Raw genomic sequence first — 16,438 nt, 5'->3', positions numbered from 1 at the left:
ATGCTGAAATTTGAGAGAAGAAATTTAAGAGAAGCTACAAACAACTACAAGCTACAAAGAAATTTGAGAGAAGCTGAAGTTTAAGACAAGGTACAAACAACTCCACCATCAAAGGCCACCTCCACCGCCAACTCCACCATCTTCAGTCCTTCCTAGAAAGAAAAAGGGCTCCTGCAAACCTGTTTTTGGTAAACAGCCACACAACAAAATCCAGACCTTCCTTTAACTTGGCCATCAATTTCCCCATAAGCATTAAAAAAATTACATTATTCAAAAACTGGCCAGACTTTATTCACTAAGTGACATATAATAGGCCACAAGTCCACAACAACAAAGTACTAAAAAAAGCCTGTAACCCCACGTCCACTCTTTACCATTCACGCTGTGGTTCCACACAGCATGAATGCAACTGTGGCAGTTAGAAGTTACAACTTGTACCACTTCAGGCATCCTCAACACATCCCTTTGACACAGGAATGTAAAATCTCCCTCACAGAGGTGTGGTCAATAAATGCATTTAATACATTTTTTTGTACAATTTTTAAACAAATTGGTTTTGGATGCAAGTGAAAAGGAATTATTAAAAATCTCAGGAAAATAATTCATAATGAAGAAAGACAGAATTTATCAGGAGGCACAGTACCTTGCTCAAAAGCAGAGAATGGATTTCAGCGTGGTAATGACAAACACCTAAGTCCTGTTCTCCTGCCACTAGCCACAATGAATGAATTACTTTGATGCAGTTTTGAGTTGAGGGACAGTACAAAACAATGATTAAGGCAGTCCTAAACCATCTGTTTCTATTATTGGTACAGTAAGTCTGGACAAAGAATGCCTAGTACTAACAGATTGACAGGATTTGCAGATTATGCCCAGTAACCAGCACTACATAAAGGCAGAGAAAAATTATGCAGGATTGACGTAATGTTTAACATTTTCTAGAAAACATTAGTGAAAGGTGCTGTAAGATGCAGAGGATCCAACACAAACATTCAGTCTTTAATCACAGGTCATAAAAGCCAACAAAGAAAAAAATCTGTTATATGCCTATTCAAAAGAAAATGAAACTATAAGGAGAATGTATGCAACAAATCTCTTTATAACAATGTCATTGTCTCTCTGCATCAAGCAAAGACCGCCACAAAAGAAGGGCAAAATTAAATCAACTTAAAAGTGACAGAAATTATGCTGCACATTCACACTTTGCAAATAATATAAAAAACTGCCCAAAACCCTACAATCTTTTGATCTGCTATGTATTCAGTCTTGCCCAATGTCTTCAAATACTTGGAGCACTGATGGGAGCAAAATTCACTAATAAGGAAGCAGCCTGCTCCTTTGGGTTTGATGCATGCAAAAGACTGTACTGCAAGTGTTCTTGCAAACAAAAGAAAGTTCAGAGCCCTAAAATTACACAAAAGGAAGCACAATTATCAAGGGAATTCATCCAAAGCTTGTGCAAGCCCCGTTTTTCAGGATCAATAGGAATTCTCATTCCATCTGTCTGTCCAAAGAAGTGCAATAACTGATGGCCATAAAATTAATTCCAGCCAGTTATCACCATGAAAACACTTGCTACTGATTGTGCTGTATGCAAACTCTTGAACAGCAGGATGGAAAAGATGCCTGCAATGTGAACTCTGCTTTGAGCACTGAAACTTACAGCCATACAATTAATGCCCAAGGAAAACTCAAAGCCAATAATCCCCTGCATGTCTACTGCGAAAGCTGTCCTGAAGATAATAAAAGTTCTGCATCCACCCTTGCAAAATCATTATTTATGTACCCAGGTACACGGAGGTATAGCAGCTGAAAATCTACACCACTAGAAGACTGATCAAGAAGAATATGGCATGAAATCTTACTTTGATGAAAATTTTGATGAGAACTATGAAACATGTAGCTAGAGTCTTAGAAATAATTCACAGTACATTTAATTTTGGAAGGAAAAAATATACTTGTTTGAAACATTTGCAACAATGGTATATTTTTTACATATAAAAAGTTAATTTGACAAATTAAGATGTAAAGCTTAAAAGGCGTATGAAGGTACAATTTAAATTTATTACTGCCAGATGGGAGTCATCACTGAAAATGAGGTACTGTACAGAGTACTGTTCTAGCTTATCACTGGGGGAACGCTATGGGATCTAAACAAGATCTACAGACATAGAAGTCCTCTTTTAGGCAACACGATTTTGTATGGCAGTCTATTACCTATTCCTCTTCTCCCTTCTGACCTTGGTAAAAAACCCAATTAATTTAAGTTAAACAAGATCACAAAAAAATGACAGCTTTTCACTGTGATACTGCAGGAGGTAAAGATAATATTTGAAAGCAACATGCAGCAGAAAAATAACAATACAAAATATTTTTGTACGTTAGTGAGTAAATAACCATTAATTGGCCCAAGTTAGAAGGAACTTTTCCAAAAAGCAGACTAGTCTGAATTGTCTAAAGAAGTTTTTTGTGTTTACTTTTTGAATGTTTATGTTGGTCAGGCCTAGCATAAGCCACTGTATCTAACTGCAACAATCCTTACTGTCCCTTCTGTTCCCAAAGCAATTAGAAAGAGAGCTAAAACCAACAGAAGACCATACAGAAGAAATAAACTTAACAGTGGTAACTGATTAAGACATTTTCTTACATACATATCTCTAATCTACACAATGCAATTGCCGTAAATTTTATACCCTTCTGAATGAGAAAATGAATCAAACATTCTTCTCCTCCAGAAGCATAAAACCCTCATCATGGCATGGCAATGCATCTAACAAGAATTATGACAATCTGTCCATCTCCTCAACTACTGTACTAATTACCAATGCATGGGTTACACATTATTTGATAACAAATAAACCTTTAAAATCCAAAAATTAGGAATAAATGTACATTTTAAGAACGTATTTTCTCTTCAGGTAAAGCATTTCTTTAAATCTCACCAGAAAGGAAAAAAAAAAAGTAGTCCCACTAAGGTTTGTAATATTACTAAACATTCATCTGTTGAAGTATACCCTAGCATCAGGGTATACTTCAGAGTCAGGATTTTAGATTTCTTCATTCATTTTTCTTCGATGTCTGTTCTCAAAGCAGACAAGTACTGAAAAACAGAAAGGATTCTTAAACAAGAAATCCTAAAAAAATTAGAATTCAGACAACTATGTTTAAAGTCAAATGACACACAGTAAAATATATTTACTCATTTCCAGTGACAAGGACTCTGCCATCTCCAATGTACTCCTACAAAATGTTGCAGTTGGGCAGCTCCTTTTAATTGGTAAAATAACCAGGAGTTGCTATTTTTCAAAAAACGGTGATCTATCTGAAATGGATACAAATGGTTCTAAGAGCTTCATAGAAAGTACAGCTTCAGGACAGAATCATTTTATCTTAAGCCATAAGCCTGCAATTCAGTGCACATAAAAATTGGCACAAAAGTGAGCTTCTGACAGTGCTTCCTAAAGGGCACAGTGCACTGCCCTGGGAATGCAAGAATTGCCATAGGAGACTGGAGGGATCCAAGGAGTTTTCTGCAATCAGAAACAGTACATCCTCAGTAGGAGGGTGAAGGGAAGAGGAATTGTGCTTGATTGAGAAAAGGACAGGAAACAAAACGGCACGGTTTAATGCCAACATACATGCAAACAATTGCAGCAAGACTAACTAGAGCGTGGAATCTAGATTTCATACAACCTTACTGGTACCCTGATCAATGGATTTAAAAACAAAAAAGAGAATATTAAAAATCCAGAGATAAGCACACAGAAAAACAATCAATTCCCCCAAACACCAGGCTTTAACATATATTGTGGAAAACACCTTGGATTCATGAATCTACTTTGAAACTAGTACTCAACACAATGACAATAGGGAAAAAATTGATCTGTTTCAACTGAAATAAAGTTGCTCTATTTAATAGGGAGACCTCTTTCTGAAAATTAGTTCCCATAGTTACCGTAAGCTGCATTTCAAAGGTTTAATGTTGACCTAAAGCACCTTCCTCTAAATCTTTCATATAGGAAGATTTTTCAAAAGACTTGAAATACATGAGCTTCTAGCCTAAGCTCTACAGTGACTTTACAATAAAATTACTTTTTGTTACATGTTTAAAATAATCACAATTTCTAGAGTTTGTGTCCATCTCAGTTTTCACCCCTATATTGTCAAAACACAGGAAATACTTTTTTTTACACAAAACCACTCACTCCCTGAAAATAATTTTTGTGTTAAAGAGAGAGCATAAGACTCCTAAACCCCCATTTGATTCTTCCAGTAGCTGGTATCACAATAAAACCCCCAAACACTAAAGAGAGGAAGACAGAACATGAGTTCCAAACATATATAACAAATCACACTCACATTAAGTTAACTGGCTGTTTGTTCTTCAACTATCTACATTGGCAAGTGTCCTTCTAGTAATGAGCTAGCAGTTAATTTCTTACCTAAATAAATACAGTGGTAATGATCAACCAGAAATTATCTGCATTTTTCCTGTTTTGTCTAGATCTGACCAAATGTAATCAGCTTATAATTATGTTAAGTAGTTTGCTTAGCATTCTATTTATAGAACTGATTAGATGTTGCTAAGCAGAGTAGGCAACAGTTTAACACTCTATTTTTATGTTGACAGCAGAGGCTAGGGGAGGGGGAGAGAGAGTGAGGATGGCAGAGAGAACAAACAAAATTCAGAAAACTTCAGAAAGATTACTATATTTTAGGGGGTACAAATCTGTTGCTTTATGCACTTTTAAAATTTGTATGCTATTTTGTTAAATAGCACATATTTAGAATTTTTAAATTATTACTATTAAATATTTAATTACTTAAATAGGTCCGAACAAGTGAATATTCAGCCATACTGACTACTGTTGACTCTTCCTGGACAGAGAGAAAATGGTGTTGCCCTGGCTCGGGAAAGAGAAAATCCAGGTTGCAGGAAAATGACAAGACCACTGCTGAGGCCCTGGCCTGAGGTTAAGCTAACTGAACAGGATGTGAAAAACTAAAGGACATGACATGAGAAATTGTTGGATGTGACAGATAACATAGTAAGAAGCTGACAAAAGCTACAGATAGCACCATGAGGGATGGTTGGACTTCACACATGGTTAAAGGGGAGCTAAGCTAGAAACAGCCAAACTTCACAGAAAATTGAAGGGGGACCTTCAAGGTATCTGGGACCTTCTGGGAGGCAGAACTTGCAACGCCAGCAGTACTTCGGTAACCGTATCTGTAACACCACAGAAGGCCAAGATTCCCTAGATAATGGTATCAGAAATACCAAATTTGAGTACCAAAAGCGGGACCAACAGGGAAAAAGTAATTAGGGGTGGATTGTTTATTTGGGAAGAGACTGCAATTAAAAAAAAAAAGAAAAAGAAAAACAGATACAAGGGTGGCAAAAGGAGGGTCAAAAAAGAGGAAAACAGATAAGCTATGCAAAATGTGACCAGCACTGTCTGGCGCAGCCCTGCCCTTGATCACCACATCCTAATTAGGACCATAAACCAAACCAGTTGTTCTGACCATACCACATGAGTCAAACTTGCTTCCGCAATCAAGAGAAGTGGGGAGGGTGCCAGGGTGCTTCCCCTGGCTAACAGGAGGACACCTGGTTCGACAGATCAAGTAACCTGGTTATCCCCATGTCAGTGCTGTCTCCAGGTCTGTCAGCATCTGGATCTACCCACCACTCCCTAACACAGGCTGTCAGAGACTGTCTTTGACAAATTGCTTCAATTTAACTCCTCATTTCCTCATTTATATAATGGACTTAATACTGCTTTTCTTATCTCCTTCAGTAAGGTTATTTTTGGCACTGTCAGCAACAAAAACAAGAAAGTCAAGATTCAAGTTATTTAAGCTCTTAACATTTATCTCTTGCTACTTTATCTTTTAGGTAAACTTGTCTTTGCAAGTAAGAGAATGGCAGGAGAGTAATACCTAACACATGGAGTAAAAGGTACTCATAGTACAGGATAGGATAGAACTGAAGAGAAGATAAGAGGAAAATACAGTTCCTAACTTTACAAGTTACAATACATGGGGAAAAAAAAATTCAAAAAACAGGGCAAGGGATTAAAAGAAACAACAACTTATCAGTGCTTATTAACAACAGCCCTTACCCCAATTGTTTGTAAAGAATAATAAGCACAACTTCATCTTAGCAACAACGTAGTGATAATTTTCCAAATACACACACTTTGTTCATCACCAAGAGTTAGACAAACACTTAATGAATCTATTACAAATTTGCAAATTCCTGTCAAAGATTACTGCTTCTTTAAAAGATGAAAGTAAAAGAGATTATATTATATTATATACGGGAAAAAATAATAATCACAAAAGGCTTATATTTTATGCTAATTTATATTTATAGCAATTGTTTTATTTACCTTTTTGTTTTCTTGTAGTTTTCCAGCTGTAATGTCTGCATACATTTGTATCTTTCCAACTCACACTGTTCACATAGGTCCTCAAGACACAATAGATGATTCTCCATTTCCTCAAAATTTGCCTCTAGCTGGGCTATAAGAAATACTTTTATGAATATCAAATTGTATCAATAGATGGACAACTCACCTGAACAGAAACAGGAATTCATAAAGGTACATAATTAACATGGTAATAATTACACATATATAAACAGCTCAAAGATAAACAAATCTCTAGTCCATATCATATAGTAAAGAGTGACAGCAGAGCCATGTTAAGGGAGATCTATCTGAAGTTCCCTTTGTAGTAAGACGCTGAACCAGTATATTTGCCCCAGCATCTTGGTCTCAGGCTTGTGGTCTGTACTTCAGGAAAAGAAGCATCCAGAACCCATAATTTAATTTTGCCTCTTGGGCACACTGTCAGTTTGCCCCTTCCTGCCTGGTATCAATCTGAGGAAGAAAACTGTGCTGACCAAGACCAGTACTAATCTTAAATTATTTAAATGAAGCCTAAGTAAAGCATACCAGGAGAATTTTAACTCTTACATGACCTTGTGATAATATAAAAGAATACAGACTATGGAAGTTTACTCTGAAGACAGACCCTTTACTGTTAAGCAAATCTCTAGATTTAGCTATTTTACATATCCATGCGCTTAAAAACATGCAAAACCTTTCAATCTCCTCTTTAACCATGGTTGTTCAGAGTCTCAAGTTAAAAGAGATCACACCTATGAAAAGCCCTGAGAAACCTGATCTTATCTCACAGCTCACCCTGTTTTGAGTAGAAATTTGGACTAGAGAACTCCTGAGGTCCCTTCTGACCTGAATTACCCTATGTGAATCTTGTATCAAAGGATCATTCTCCCTGTGGGCGATTAATGCTGAACTCCATGTGCCTCCTCAGGATCCCAAAGTGGAAAAACTATTTTCCCAAACTCTAACCAGCTAGTCACTCTGGGATGGAGCTGTGCGAATACAGAACTATTATTCACCCTTTGGTCAGGACTTCTTCTATACCAGAGGGAAGGTAAATTGCAGGAGGAAGGATAAATCACATTTTTACAAACAGAACAGCAACCAAAGAATAGAAGGGATTTTGCAGTTCAGAGACAGATACAACATACTGTTGCAGTGTATGAACTTGATTGTTGATGCAAAGAACTACACAGATGATGGAATGAAATAGCAGGAAACCTAAAGCAACTCTGAGTTTTGACAAATGGCTGTTTCACCTTTGCCTGTAACAGACAGAAGCAGTCCTCATAAAGCAAGACAATAACTATTCAGTTCAAGGTAGAAAAAATTGATTTAAAGTTAATGTGTTTTGGATGCTCAAAGAAGGAAACGGCAAGCTGAAGGCATCAGTCAAATCTTCAATTCTGGTTTGGCCATTCTACTTGGAGCCTATCTTGGAGCATACAGAATTTCAACTTTCTTAGCCATTACTCAATTAGAAATTGCTATCCTAGTGGTCCCCCTAGAAAAGCAAAAGTTAAGACCTCGTAAGCAAATTTCCTAGCATGCATAGTCATATATTCAGCTTAAATTACTTAATAAGATTTTTTTAGTCCCTAACACGTAAGATGCTGCTCCACAACAGTCAGAAAGGGAAACATGAATCATATAATCAGCAAAGATTTCCTTAAATTATTTATCTGTATACAGATCACTTCGGGGGGGGGGGGGGAGGAGGGAAGGGGAGTAAAAAAAAAAGGCAGTTGACAATGTGGAAACAAGTCTGAGGAAAAAAAAATGTGTTCAGTTCTACAGATTGTGATGTGGAACGTGCATTGTTTACCACATACTCAACTTTCTCTCACAAAACCCAGATGTATTCAAAGGGTAATATCATGACTACAGTTACGACTGGTGGTCCCTTTTTGCTTAGAAATGGACATTTCTGAGCACATTAAAATCCAAATGTCTGTATTATGCTAACTTGCTTCTCAGAATGATTGCTCACTTATTAACTTGCAAAATTCACAAACACAGCAGGACTCAAGATAATTTAGTAAGGTACCTATCAACCAGTGTTTTTTCCACTTAAAAAAACCCACCACCTGCTTTGCTGTACTTGCTATTGAATTAATATTAAAAGACAACAACAAAGAACAGGAAAATAAAGAGGATGAAGAAAAGTGAATTCTAGAGGGCAACTGATTCCTAGCACTATCGTTTGAGCAGCCTCTAGTGGAAACTGCAGAAAACACTGTGCTCCTGAAGAACAGGAATGAACACTTAAGATGTCTCCAGAAGACAACAAGCCCACTTTACGGCAACATAGGTTTCAGAATTTTTCTTTCTGAAGTGGAAGAAAACTTAGTTGCTTTTCACAAAAAAAGTGGAAGACTAGCTCCATAGCAATAGCACCAGCTACGGCTGTGAATTAACATCTCTCCTACCCAAATGAGAATGTATGCACTGTGCATCTAAAGAAAGTTCCAAACAAAGCTACATATTTAATTAATTTGAAACTTAAGTCACAATGCTTTGAACAGCTCTTATCTATATTCACAGATAAACAAGCTCATACTTTTAAAAAAGTATTTAGCAAAAATGTGAAATCTAGAAATTCGTTTCCAGTTTATAGTTCACAGTGGCACCTAGAATGAATTTGCCCCAGAAAGCCAGCTAACATTCTAAAGAATATGTGCAAGACTACTACTTCTCTTCCAGCTCTTCAAGAAATCCCACAACCAAGTGGTCAGGCAACAATCACCATCTCACTCTGAAACAGCATTGCTATGAAGGAGAAAAACATCTCCTCCTTTTAATATTTTTAAGGAGGCTGGAAAAAATCCATTGTACCTTTAGATTAAGAATTTTCCTGTATAGTAATATGCCACACTTGGTAGAAATAATATTTTTTATTAGATAGCTGAAAAAATAACTTGTTCTTCAGGTGACATCATTCCAATTATATTAGTTTGGCCTGTATTTCTTACAGCATCACAGGTATAACAACGCTATTACAAGTTTTACTTCCTAGTTTTAATTTCTTTAAACTATATTAATGTTTGATCAGATGACATTAGACTGAATTATCTTCCATCAGCGTACACTGTTTAGCAGCTACTCAGGTATTAAAGTATTTATCTAGAACTCAAGAATCAAACAACGATTTTGTTCCTGAAAACACTTTCTTTCTAAAGTTTAGCTAATTTAAATTTACCACATAAAATTTCTTTTAACTGAAACCTATGGAACCTGTAGTTCTGCAGCAGTACAAAAATTGTTAGAAAAGCTAAATGACAGCTGTATATCACAAAATATTACAGTTTTCAATTTTTCCTACTATAACTTTAAATGCAGCCTTCCTGCACTGTCCCAGCCACCAAAACAGGAGCCACCAAGGAGTATGAAAGAAATTTTTAAAAAGTTCATTCGTTTTCTGACTAAAAGCCAAAAAGGCAGAAAACAGAAAGGATGGAGACAATTACATCAAAGAAATTCTCTCTACCTCTAGGTCAGACAGGGACACAGATTACTAAGCTTAAAATAAAATGAGCAGTGAAAGACACATATACAGGAAGAGCTCAATTCAGCTGCAACACCTGAAAAAAATTCTTTACATAATTACAGTTCTACTAGCATTCAATTTTGATTTGTTTTTAAAGAAAAGATCTTAAACCCAGCTAGTATCATACCATTCTCATGAAGCTAAAGTAGCTTCTTTGCTGAAACTACATAGCAAGTATAATAGGATATTCTTCCTTCTGTATTCAAGCCACAGACATTTCCAATTTTACAACGCCAAACTATATGCCTTTCATACATTTATACCTCTACCTTATACAACAACCCTCTCTGCTGAAGCATTCTGCCCTGGAGCCTATAAAAGAGAAAAACTCCCTGTTGAACACAGGTATCATTACACTATATTATACAAATTCCCTGGTTTTACATACATCCCCCTAATATTTTCCCTGATTTTCTCAGTAAAAGATAAATGCTGTTTCATCTCAATGAAACTCACGAAAGCAAGAAAAGTATCAGTAGTTTTTAAACAACCAGTCAACCAGTTAGAAAAACTGTTTTAATTAATAATAAATAAAATATTACTTTCTTTAAACATTTTCCCAACTGCAAATCATTATTCATTTACAGTAAAAGTTTTTACAGCTCTCCTAACTTTAAAAATAATTTTAAAATCAAAAAGAAACTGCTAAAAACTAGAGTCTTCTAATGGAATGTGTTCTAGATTTCTGCATTACAAAACATTTATCCAGCTCTTTTTCAAGAGCTATCAACTGCTAGATGCTAACAAAAAAGAAACTGTTATTTAAGTAACTAAATACAATTCAGAAGTCCAAGTTCAAATGCCATCTCTGTGAAAAACCTTGATTAATATATTGTCTGGTCTTAAATTTCCTTTTACTTGACCAATACCTACTAGTATCTAAATCCTGACATAAGCCACAATTCATAAATAGATAATAGTAAACTAATGACTTCTCTTCCCCCAAAGACACTCATGTCTTGCTCAAAGATAAGTCTATGGGCTATTACTACATTTTTTCCTCCTAGAAGTACTGCTTTAGAGGCTGTCTACAAAATGATGAAATGAATAAAAATGAAATTCTACAATCTCAGAATACAAGATGTTGCTGGAAGTATATTGCATTATTCAAACTGGAAAAATCTTTGGCATTTTTATAAAGAACTTAAAAAATAAGTAAACTTCATTAAAAAATACTTTTTTGCTGCAAAACAAGTACCTAAACTATGGGGTATTAAGTTCTTAAAGTAGTTCAAATGTTATCAAAATCTTGTATTTAATGAAAAAGATACTATAATCACTGTGACCTTATATTTCACAAGTTGTACTACATTTCCTTAATGTCTGAAGAGGTCATTAAGAAGACTTTAATCCCACTTCTGAAACAAAGGGTACATGGCCTTTTTTTTTAAATGCAAAATACTTGTGCTCCTCTGAACAAACTGGACTGAATTTTGCAAAGCTAGAAAATGGTAGCTTTCATACTTGATACACAATCTGAAAATAAAGCATGTCCTTCTGCTCAAGATATAAACAAGGATACCTCCCCTAAGCAGTGCAAAAAGTTTCTGTTTCCCTAATGGATTTACACACTCATCTTACCCATACCTGGAAAAAAAATATTTATTAAAGATTAGGAAGCAATGGCTTTTATCTCTGTGACTATATACCCAGCTTTATTTTCTTCCCAGTCTCACCAGTCTAAATACTATCACCCTACATTGGATCTGTCACCTATGTTCATGACCAGCCTTTCTGAAACCAATATCAAGTTGATGCTTAACATTAGATGTTTTTAAAAAAAAAAAAAAAAAAAAAGTAGTGAAAATTGGATTTGGATCAAGGTTTGTGCACATTGATTTGCTGAAATCAAAACAGATATTTGAGCAAAACGTCCCCGCTGAAACATGAAGCACATTTCATATTAAGACAAGTATGTCAGAGATTGGCAAGCAGATATTTTCTACAACATCTCAAATAAAAATTGGCTTAAGTGATGATTCAAATTCTGGACTTTGAAAGGGCAATAACTGTCCTTTTCACTTTCACATTAGAGTAATTTTTTCTGCAAGGTTTTCAACAGCAGCTACAAGACATTGTGCAATATAATAAATTTATCAAATGAAAACACAGACTTTTTACTTGAAGAGACAGATGACTGATAATGTGAGTACCTAGGTTAAAGGACTTTATTTATAAAAGTGCTAATGAAAACATGTCTTGTAATACACAGCAAAAGCTGAAGAATCTGTAAATGACTCATACCAATTTTAAGTAGGTCACTAAAAAGGCTCATTTCCATTATCTGAAATTTCTTTTATCAAAAGCAGCCAGGGTTCCCTATCTACTTTAAAAATAAAAGCATATATTTATTAGAAGCGTATCATGTCACAACACAGAACTATTACTTTTCCGAAATTATGAAGATTAGCCAACTTACATCTTGGATGCACAACCCAGGACACAGCAGTTTATAATTCTATATTCACACATTTTTTTTTTTTACAGAATGTTTCACTCATATTTAGAATTCAAGGCCACAGTATTAAACTGTATTCACTTTTCCAAGAGGTGATTACATTTATAAAAAGCAGATAGTTCAGAGTTATAAAAACTAAAAACAGTGAGCAGAATATCACAGCAACTTTCTGGTAAATCACTTCCAGAAGTGTAGATGTTGAATTTGGTAGAAATTATACCTTTCTTTTCAAATAGACTCTATAAACTCATCAGGAAAAAACAATTCCAAAAAACTCACAGTGGTTAGGAGGAACTAATAAAAACCTCTAGGTGAATTACTTGAAATTTGACACACGAGGTGAGGCTAGAAGATTTGGTTCAGATCTCACAACCTTAGCAGTAGACTTCAAAATTCATTACCTTCCCCAAGCAGACTGATTAATGCTTCCTTAAATTCTGCTTGTATAGTATCAAAAATATTCTAGAGACAGTGAGCCTTCTCCAAGTAATTCTACAATCAGGGTGAGATTAATTCTGGTTCATAAAACTATAATATTAGGAATGGGAAGGTAACCCCAATTCATCAGGATTTATAGCATTTGCAGTTATGAACTATAAAGATAATTCCACTAGGTTTTATTATATTGTTTATCTTTGGTCTACCAGTAGACTGCATCATTTTGTGCAGGATGATATTAAAATCAGTATTTAAATAAATCATTATTTGAATTGGTATTTCCTTAGAAAACAATTGAGCTTTTAAAAAGCCAACATTAAATGGTTACCACACATGATAAAGGCTTACTAAATAAGGTGGTATAAGCAAATTGTAATAAAAAATGAAATATACTCCTTGGTTCAGAAAGAAATAGCGAAGTTATTACCAGCCTACCTAGGAACAAAAGCCGATTCGTGCACATCCACTGACCATAGAAGAATGAGAAATTAGCCTCTGAACACAGAAAAGAACCCTCCTTTTCTTCACATCAGCTGCCAGCACACAAATCCAGCCCACCCCACAAAAAACAAGAGCTGCAATTACATGAAGAATTTCTGCATACTTCCCAGCTGGTGTAGGAATAGTGCAGGCAGAGTCCCTGGGGAACTTAGCTACTAAAATCCATGCACAGACAGCAGTTTTTCAAAACTTTAATTTGATGCAACTTGAACAGATTTTCATGGAGGCAGTTAAGAGGCCTACTGTTGACAGAAAGGCTTGCTACTTGTCAAACACTGTGTCCCCGTTTCAAGGCTCAGTAACACTAGAGCTTTTCAGAGACTAAGAGGCCAGAACATATTTTCCTAATTTCATTTTCAACAGTGGATCAACTGTTTTATATGAGAGGTTTCCAGAAGTAGTGCACTAAGGATTTATCTTTTCATCTTTTAAATTACATTGACAGGTTAACATTTGGTAAAGTTCTAAAAATTGGAACACATATAACAAACATGAGGTATTTGGTAACCTTAATGTGTAGCATTGCTAGTTTCACCCAGTTAGGTATCACTTCAGAATAGCTTAACCTTGTACACTAACTTAAACTATGGAAGCTAGCTTTGGAACCAACAATTACTGTCAACAAAAAGTTTCTGCCTTGAAAGTGTCTCAAGCCAGGTAAATTTCTTGCCCCCCAACCAAATGATGATTTAAATCAAATTATTATATAAAATTACATAGACTCAACCAAAGAGAAGCAACTACATACATGAGTGTTCACACTACTTACAAATCTTTTAAGAATTTAAAAAGACTTCAAGAATAATAATTTTCAACTGTTCACACCAAGATATGCAGTTGCTATACAATTTTTTTTTTCCAAATAATGACACATAGAATATTTTAACTGCTGGGAGAGCAACCACTAATTTTGCTCTTTTACAAAACCAGTTTGTTTAAGAACTACTGTTTTACAATAGAAAGGATGTGACTGGGAAGCAAAATTAAATTTTATAATTGCAAAGTTCACAACAGCTGAACTTCAGTCTAATCCTCTGTACTGACCTGAATGCTTGTTATGTCTATAAAACCTTACCTAGGCTTGCCGTGAGGCATTCCAGATCTGCTAAAAACCCAGGTATTTGTTGGAGCTGATCCTGTAGTTCCACCAGACTGTTCCTTTTCTTCTCCCAGTGTGCAGAAAGCATCACAACTTCACTATCCACCAGCTGAAACAAACAGGTTCTTTACTTTACTTGCAAATTTATGAACCTATTTATGAGCATCTTGACTAATCTTTAGAATTCACACATCTGCAAGTGTAAGGTCAGCACAGCAACCTTATAGCACTGCAACTTGTGCACTTCTCAAGTAAATATACAACATGGTCAAGAAAGCCCCTGTAGTATGAAATATTTATATCAAAATGCATTGATCAAAACAAGATAAAAAGTTATTTCTCAATATACTAATCAATGTAGGAAATATTTTATGGATACACTGCTTAAAAATTTTATTTATATAGGTTAGATTCTATGAAAAACAGCAAGATGAGGAGATCTTAGGTAATAAATGTTTCCCTTATATATGATACTCGAGATGATTCAATTATAGTTTCCCTGCTCTTAGTTCCATTACCCATTCTTCCTCTTGCACCCAACTGCAGCCCGTGGCTGTACCTGCATTCTGGATTCCTCAGTTTTGTAGAATTTAGTTGCAGAAATGGAAAAAGTCTGAGCAATAGGCAAAGGAAGTTCTCAAAGATTTACAATTCTACCCACTTCAGACAGATTATTTTAGAGGAACGACAACTTCTCCCTTTTCCAAATTCCTCCAGCTACCTATCCCTGTCAAAAACCCATCCTGTTTTACCAGACAAGGTTTGAAAACTTATTCCAAAGCCCAGTGAGTAATGAAACACTTCAGAAGACCAACATCCTTATTTAAATAAAGCCAAGTCTATTTTTGAGAATGAAATATGGGATTTATATCAGTTAAACAGTAAAGCAAACAAACAAAAAAAACCACCATGAAATGGGGGCAAACACCAGAAAAACATTTCAGTCCAGAGATAGTTGAATGCAGCTAAAATTACAATCATCTAAAAGCAGTATTTTTAGGACAATTTTGTAGATGGAACTGGTAGTTAGCATCTATACTTTAACATGGTAAGACTGTAGGTAGCAATTAAAGCTTGAAATTTTCACTTTCCTTTCTCTAGTCAACATTTATAAATAAGACAGCACAAGTAGTTTATCTGTTACCGGCCAGTACCAGAAATAGGATACTGGACAAGTGGACCTTTACGTCTGATATAGTACAGTCAATCTTGTGTGCTTACACAATTCTTATTTTATTGAACTCTGTATTTTCTACTTTTATAAAAAAGAAACAAACAAAAAACCACAAGCAATACATATTTTGGATTCTCCCAAAAGTAAACATCTGAATTTCATGGAAAATTTTGAAGTCTTTTGTAAGTTTTTCATTTTCATTTTCCCAAGCAGCCGTAATATGTGAGATTAAGGTTACATTGGTTTTATATATATGAAACCTTACCTTGTTTTCAGAACTACAATTTTTAAAGCAAACTATTGCCAGTATTACAAAATCGTAAGCAAGTCATTTAAGAGATCTAAAAAAAATCATCACGAGCAGTAAAGCATACAAAGCTGGCAGAGGGAACTTCATGTCTAATAACAGAAGGTTTTCACTGGAATGGGTGGAAAAGGTCGGCCACGCTATTAGACAAGAGAAATAAGAACATAAGATAATATCTTTCTTACCCTAAATACACCTCTTCAAAATATATTAAGCAGTGAGTTTTTTATCCATTGGAAAAAGATACAGAGAAGACTCGGAAGGAAACCAGAAGAGTCAGGAAGGATGCAGCCAGCCAAAGTGAAGGTTTCAGCGAGGACAGAGAACCCCACAGCTCAGTCCTGCTCTGCATCATGGCCACCCAGCTTACACTGTCTGCCACTTAAAGAGGGTTCGAAATGGAAAGTCTGGTGTGGACCTCCAGAACAGCAGAGCAATGCATTGGTAGCACTTACTGGAAGCATTCTTTCCCTTCATTCCAGAAATAAACCACACAACTTG

The 16,438-nt window shown here is 35.5% G+C and overlaps 1 protein-coding gene across 4 annotated transcripts in view; it reads right to left on the bottom strand.

The window, feature by feature from the left end:
* The window catches only part of DTNBP1 (dystrobrevin binding protein 1), a 73,988-nt gene that overhangs the window by 47,506 nt on the left and 10,044 nt on the right, over window positions 1-16,438 (bottom strand). For all 4 annotated transcript variants that reach the window (XM_050891190.1, XM_050891191.1, XM_050891192.1 and 1 more), the window contains 2 exons: window positions 14,433-14,565; window positions 6,396-6,528 (listed from right to left, as the gene is read on the bottom strand). In XM_050891190.1, the coding sequence (XP_050747147.1) occupies window positions 6,396-6,528; window positions 14,433-14,565 (266 nt within the window). The remainder of the gene's footprint in view (window positions 1-6,395; window positions 6,529-14,432; window positions 14,566-16,438) is intronic.

The sequence above is a fragment of the Gymnogyps californianus genome, chromosome 2 (assembly GCF_018139145.2).
Source record: "Gymnogyps californianus isolate 813 chromosome 2, ASM1813914v2, whole genome shotgun sequence".
NCBI lineage: Eukaryota > Metazoa > Chordata > Aves > Accipitriformes > Cathartidae > Gymnogyps > Gymnogyps californianus.
Note: the sequence above shows the minus strand (reverse complement) of the source record. Positions and strands in the feature narration are given on the sequence as shown.